Source organism: Stylophora pistillata, chromosome 13, assembly GCF_964205215.1.
Source record: "Stylophora pistillata chromosome 13, jaStyPist1.2, whole genome shotgun sequence".
NCBI lineage: Eukaryota > Metazoa > Cnidaria > Anthozoa > Scleractinia > Pocilloporidae > Stylophora > Stylophora pistillata.
This window is the reverse complement of record NC_142531.1, coordinates 3919573-3926146: the sequence shown is the minus strand read 5'-3', so window position 1 is coordinate 3926146 and position 6574 is coordinate 3919573. Positions and strand designations below refer to the sequence as shown.

The 6574-nt window shown below is 38.0% G+C and overlaps 3 protein-coding genes across 6 annotated transcripts in view; 2 read left to right on the top strand and 1 right to left on the bottom strand.

The window, feature by feature from the left end:
• The first annotated feature begins 1911 nt into the window (after positions 1–1911).
• Positions 1912–6574, top strand: part of LOC111336573 (uncharacterized) — a 30260-nt gene continuing 25597 nt past the window's right edge. For 2 of the 4 annotated variants that reach the window (XM_022942692.2, XM_022942691.2), the window contains exon 1: positions 1916–1998. The gene's annotated coding sequence lies outside the window, so the exon portion shown is untranslated. Of the gene's footprint in view, positions 1999–6574 lie in introns of all 4 variants that reach the window. The other 2 variants (XM_022942694.2, XM_022942693.2) reach the window with 2 other exon arrangements.
• Positions 2225–5199, top strand: LOC111339906 (uncharacterized). Its single transcript, XM_022946640.2, has 2 exons — positions 2225–2551; positions 2675–5199. The coding sequence occupies exons 1-2, from the start codon at positions 2394–2396 to the stop codon at positions 4479–4481; spliced, it is 1965 nt and encodes a 654-aa protein (XP_022802375.2). The 5' UTR covers positions 2225–2393; the 3' UTR covers positions 4482–5199.
• On the bottom strand, positions 5262–6317 carry LOC148717317 (uncharacterized). The gene has a single exon (XM_088743660.1). It carries the CDS (start codon positions 6315–6317, stop codon positions 5262–5264), a length of 1056 nt encoding a protein of 351 aa, XP_088599786.1.

Here is a 6574-nt window from a genome sequence, read left to right as displayed (position 1 = left end):
TAATCTAGATATGTCGCCACAGGGATTAAAGGATTATATACAATTATAATTCAAAGAATGGTGAGCGCTAAAATGTAAACCGTGTTTCATTCGTTTTGGCTAGACCAGAAATCTTGTCAAAACCGCGAGCGCAAGTGTCAAAGAGAAATATAAACCCGTTAGGTTGTGTAATTTTTGTATTATTAGTTCATTTAAGTTTTTTTTGATGCGAATGTTGTTGTAGCTAGCGACCTCGTGTATTGGAAAAATGTCTAATCGTCGTTTTAATAGCGTATGTCGCGAAAGAGAGCGCGGCAAATCCTCCTCTTACTAGAAGCAGGTGCTCGTTCAAACGCCATCGACATCTAGCGTCACGTGACCTTACAAAATAAATGGCGCGCATTTCTCAGAAGTGGTGGAGGTGGAGATTTTCTTAGAGTTCTCTGCCTCTTTTCGGAATCATAAAATTTTCATCGTGGCTCTCGATCTGATCATTGTGATGTTTAGGGAGTTCAGTGAAAGGAAGACTTAAGGTGGCGTTCACGGAAAACGATGAAAATTTCCATAGATTTAGCTTAAGTTTCCTTCCTTCCTTTAAAAAGGTAACAAAAGCGAAAAAAAAAATAAAATAGATAAGAACATCACTTATTCATGGCAAAAGAGGATATCCTTATTTTGGTGTAACTGCTCATTACAGAGGGGCGTGCAATCTTTATGGTCGATAATCTCGTTTTGTCTTTCTGTTTTCACGCAGAAGGTGATTTTCGAGAGAGTGAACAGGAAATTTTTTATGTTGCTGAAGAAAAAATGCAACACTCTAATGAATAAGATCGTTCGTTACGGTAAAAAATAGCTGAAGGGAAAAGGCAAAAGCTGTTGATTTGCTGTCAGGATCCCCATCACTTAGATTAAGGGTTCATGTTCCTTACTTTACCTGCTAAAATGTTGTTTGTTTTTTTTTTCAACGAGAAAAAGTTATTTTAATTTAAACCTTTCCCTAATAGCTGTGTCAGTTTTAATGATTTATAAAAGGATTTGGTGATTAACTGCTAACCGTTTATCTTCAGCTTTTCACATTTGTTCCTTGCGTGGACATCGAAAACAATTTGAATCTTCGTGGGAGAGACTCATCTAAAATTAATTCTCTCACGGAAACATAAACGTTGTTGCACGCACATATGCTTGCCCTCGACGCGGTAAATAAATTATATGATATGTCAGTAAGTGTTTCATGCTGCCACTTTTCAGTCCAGAGTTTGTTATCATGTAAGTCAAAACTATTAAAGAGAGACAGACTACTAACAAAGTGCTGTAAATACTCACTTGGAAGTAACCTAGTAACAAACCGCCTAGATCGCTTGTGTCTGGCAAAACGGTGCAGGTGATGAAATGGGGTGTGGGGCTGTTTGTGTATATCCCTACTGCGCATGCTCTATCTATGGTGAAACTTTTAAGAGGGTTTTGGAATTGTGGGCAAATAACGAGATCTGGATCCTTGACTCTGACTGGCTGAATCATCGGCAATGATTGTGTCAAGTGCAGATGGAGCTTCTTTGGAGAATTTCAGCCGACGTTTTCGTATAAGAACTGAGACGTGAAGGTTGTTTATTGTTTGGTATTCTCAGAAGGAGGCTGCGTCTAAGGTCTGAAAAAACTGCTGTGAAATTCCAATCTGACAATCAGCATAAGACTCGGTGTTTAAATTAACAGTAACCATCTAAAATTTTACAAACGGATTTCTTGATGGAAGGAAATTTACTACCGGACTACTCAACAAATAACGCAGTATTGATCTTATTTGCTGCCGGCCCGGCGTCGTTTGATTTCGTCTCGAAAGCGTGACGAGACCAAACCAACGGCCGTGATATAAACTGATGCGGGATCCGTCGATGAATTTATTTTAACGAAACGTCCATTGGCTGATTACCTTCCATGTTTTACCAGGTACATTAAAAATGAATGGAGATGCAGATGTAATTATGTCTGACATCGGAGCATGGGAGGCGGACGCCAGTTAGGGTATGAATAATAATTGTGCCGCCTGTCATAAACTGACATTTTTCATCTAACATGAAAAAGAAAAGAAAACAGTCATATAACCAAATAATTTGGATATATCAACAAAGTTGAAATGGTAAATTGGCCACCGTAACGATTACAAAAGCTGACGTTTCGAGCGTTAGCCCTTCGTCGGAGCGAATAGAGGAATTGTGGGTTGTGTGTGCTTTTAAAGGCAGAAAATACACGGCTTTCAAAAATGGCGGTACAGTACGCTTGTTCGCTGGAGGACTGGAGACGAGAAACATGGAAGTGAGGCATCAAAGGCCAAACAACAGCGTTCTCTTCAGCGTGGCTGTAATTATTACTGTTTTTTGTGTCTTTTTATCTTCTTTCCATCGTGAAAATACTGAGAAATGACATCTAATATCAGCTTAAGCGAAGATGACATTCCTGGTGCCTCCCTAAAAGGTCGAAATGCTTCAGAATTAAAAAACGATGAACTAAAATTTTGGTTGAAATGTAGAGGAGACTCTGGGAAAGGACTTAAAACAAAAGCAGAACTTGTGAAAAGGTAAGATACACGAAGAGGTCGATCAGTGAACTAGTATGCCTGCCTCCTGAAAATCAAGTTCTAGCTTCACTCTTCAATGTAGTTGATGTAAGTTCAATCAAAACAGTTCAATATTTTTTACAGAGTCGAAGAATTCATCAAGAATGGTAAAGACAAACAAATCGTGGATCCCGATCCAAATCAACTGTACACGCGAAGAAAACTTTCTTTGACCAAGTCTACTTCTAGTAATTGTTCCAACGAGCCTCGAGTACGATCGGTAAAATATCCTGAAGAAAACTGGGGTACTTCTCTAGAGAAAATGCCACTGTTTACAAAGGCTGAAATGGACGAGCACATTGTAAATTCTGGTAAAAAAATCGCGAACAAAGAGAGCACAAGCGTTCCAACCAACTTGAGGAAAGCACAGACTTTTCTTCAAGATGAGTATCTTCACGAAATTATAACAACAAGTGATCAACGAGGGTTCTATTTTAAAGCCAAATGCTCTCACAGTTTTAAAAAGAGTGATGCCCCTCATGACCTTAAGCTTGCAATATGCATTATATCTGGTAAAGTGTTGCATGCATTTTGTAGTTGTGTCGCTGGCACCGTTGGATATTGCAATCACATCTTAGCTTTAATGCTAAAACTTTGCAAGTATACTTTGTATGACTGTAAGTCGACGAAGGATCTTTGTAAAGATAAAGATGAGACTGAAGGTCTAGCTTGTACTTCAGAACTACAAAAATGGCACAGAAAGGGAGGAGGCTCTAACATTTCACCACAGCCCATCTCCAGTGTGATAGTAAATAAAACTAAATGCGAAACTAGTTCTACTAGAACTTCTAAAGATGGAGGAGTGAAGTCACTTCTTTATGAAGCAAGGATAAGTGCAGTATGTCATGAAGAAAAAATTGAACAATTCAAGCAAGATTTGAGTAAAATTTATGCAAACATGGGACTATCTCAAATGGCATCAGATACTAGACAACACAACATGGTGGACACCAAATTTGGTAAATGCCCAATAGGTTCCTTTGGATCCTATCAGCTTTTATTTACTGAATCTAATTTTTCAGCCAAAGCTGACTTGAGTTCAGTGCCACGTAGGATTGAAGCACTCAATTGTGAACAATTTCCAAGGTTTCCCCACATTGAAGAGGAACATATGAATATTCCAGATACACTTTCCACTGAAGAACAACAATTTATCACATCCCTTACAAAGGATGAAAATGAAATCAATGACATTGAAGTTAACACCAGGGCCCAGGCTGATTGTGAGGAATGGAACAAACAGCGATGTCATCGTTTTACTGCATCTAAATTTCATCTGATCAGCCACAGAAAAAGAAATCATAATACATTGGCAGAAACATTGATACATCCAAAGAAGTTTTCCAACAGAGCTGTAGAGCATGGAAGAAATTTTGAGCCGGTCGCATTAATAGAGTATCAAAAATACATGAAAAATGCTAGAACCCCAGTTAAAGTTTTTCCCTCTGGATTTGTAATTTCGAAATCTCACCCTATTCTTGGTGCCAGTCCTGATGCAAAAGTTATTGATCCTGGCTGTTTAGAAACTTTTGGTCTAGCTGAAGTGAAATGCCCTTATAAGGTAGCCAATGTAGCTCCAATTGATGCTTGCTCTGATCCAAAGTTTTGTATGGAAAAAACAGGCACAGATACCTGCCAACTAAAGAAAAATCATGAATACTATGCACAAGTACAAGGGCAGATGGGTGTTACAGGCTGTAGATGGTGTGATTTTATACTCTACACAAGAAAAGGCATATATATACAAAGAGTGGCTTTTGATGCAGATTTTTGGAACAAATTAAGACAGGAACTCACATCATATTATTTTAACAACTTTATTAAGTATGCTATTGAAGAAGCATCTACAAACAACAACAGTGAAGTAAATGAAAATACTTCTAATGAGTGAGTAGTTTTAACATTAACCAGCAACTTGTGACTTAAATCTCTTTACACTGAGTTGTATATAACTAGGTTATAACTATATGGTTACATAATAGCAGAAATATTGTACCATATAGTGATTTAAATGAATTAAATTTGAAACAAATGGTTGCAGTTATTTATAATAAATATTTTATTATCATTATTAAATTTGTAAATTGTAACAATGTTTAAAATAATTTTGTTATATTAGAAACTGTAATTATTCCTTTTAAAATGTAATTTTAAGGTGCTTCAATGATTTATTTTGTTAAACTGAAATGATGTTGGGTTGTATATTGCACAGAAATGCACAAACAGCCCACATTTGATTTGCCAGGCCAATCTGGTGAAGAGGGACAACACCATCCCATATGTGAAAGTTCTTAATCTTGTTAATTGCCCGCTCAACGTGGATGCGAAGACTGGCATTTTCTTGTGTTGCCACAACATCTTCTGCAGCCATCTGGTCTGAACCACCAAGAAATGGAGGCAGTTTCACATGCACACCTTGAGGTAACATTAGGTCATCAATGGTAAATCCTTTATCGGCCATAACAAGATCTTTGTCATCAAATGGCAAGTCCAGAAAGCCACTGCGAACAACAATTTCTCTGTCAGATATTGAGCCAGTGTAAAGCTCACTCACAAAAATCATTGCACCGCCTGGTGAGATGCCAATTAAACCTTTCAGTGTTGTGTGATTTTTGTAATTGCTAAATAGTTCCCCATTAAGCTGTAAACTGCTTGGCATTTGGCATCGTACCTAAGTGCAGTCAATAATAACCCTTGTTGCTGAGTATTTTGCTTTAAAAGCTTCTGGCATGGTGTTGTCAATTACTGTTCTTGAGGGCCATATATTAATCTGAGCAAATTTAAGGTACATAAAATTGACCCAGGATATAACAACTCGGCTTACTGTTGATAATGAAATATGGAACAGATTACTCAGGTGCTCTTCAGCAAAGCCTTGTCTTAGACGACACATCACTAAGAAAAACTCATCAATTGCCTTAAGAGCTCTTGGTCGTCCTTTTTCTGATTTACTGTAGTGTTCGTTGTCGTAAATATCAAGTAAAGGTTCCTTGGTATTTAAAGATGTCCAGTACCTAATGTTTTGACCATATTCGCCAGGATCAAGGAAGTCAAATACTGTTTTAAACACCTCAAAGTCAGGAAATCCGGTGTAAAAGCTGATCGACGATGAGTTGGAACGAAATCTATCAACATTGAATAGTTTAGCTTTCAGTGCATCAGTCTGTTTCATAAGTTTATCAATCTCGGCTTTCAAACCAGCAATCTCTTTTTCCATTATTCCAATTAAATCGTTATGTTCTGTTTGAGATTCTTTGTCTTCGAATACTTTGTCTTCAGTCTGAGTTGTATTTTCAATGACCGAAGTCTCGTCCGTTTGAGTTGATATTTCTTGGTATGGTGGCTGTTCAATCGATTCCAAATTATCTTCATTCTCGCTAACAGCCTCTGAGATATCGTCAAAACCTGTTGCTACTAAATGTCTGAATGGCGGGGGCTTTCGTTTACGAGGAGACGTGCGCCACGAAAATACTGAAGGAACGACTCCAGGTTTGAGATTTATCTTACTTCCACCTAGCGATCTCTGAAAGTCCTCCGTTTTAAAATGCCTCGAGCATACCTTAGTGGATTTACTTATCTGAAAGTTTTTCCCTTCATCTCTCCTGATTGCATGACTCCACTGTTTTCGTAGAGATTTATCAGTAGGGAAAATAAAATAAGAAATTTTTTTACCCTCTTCAAGATAGCCTTTCTTGGTGCAGCCGGGAACACAGCAGTGCGTAGGCATTGTTTCGACGAAAAAATTTGCCCTGAAATAATCACCATTTCCCAATCAATCGAAATCTTGAGTTGTTCACATTGTGATTCAGTTTTTCAGCATGGATTTTTTCAAATTCGAAGCGTTATGAAGGATGTACTAATAAAACTTCCAAACTTTGACAAGTTGATCGCGCTACACGTGAAAGATATTTGTTTTGATCAGGCCTTTGATGCCTCGTTTCGATGCACTCGTTACCAGTTTTCCAACTCCGGTCGCACTGTGCC

Bases quoted from the DNA above. Each gene is read 5' to 3' on its own strand.
- LOC111339906 (XM_022946640.2), top strand. From the start codon at position 2,394: ATGACATCTAATATCAGCTTAAGCGAAGATGACATTCCTGGTGCCTCC. The intron at 2,552-2,674 runs GTAAGATACACG...TATTTTTTACAG, and splicing joins AAAGCAGAACTTGTGAAAAG to AGTCGAAGAATTCATCAAGA.
- LOC148717317 (XM_088743660.1), bottom strand. From the start codon at position 6,317: ATGCCTACGCACTGCTGTGTTCCCGGCTGCACCAAGAAAGGCTATCTT.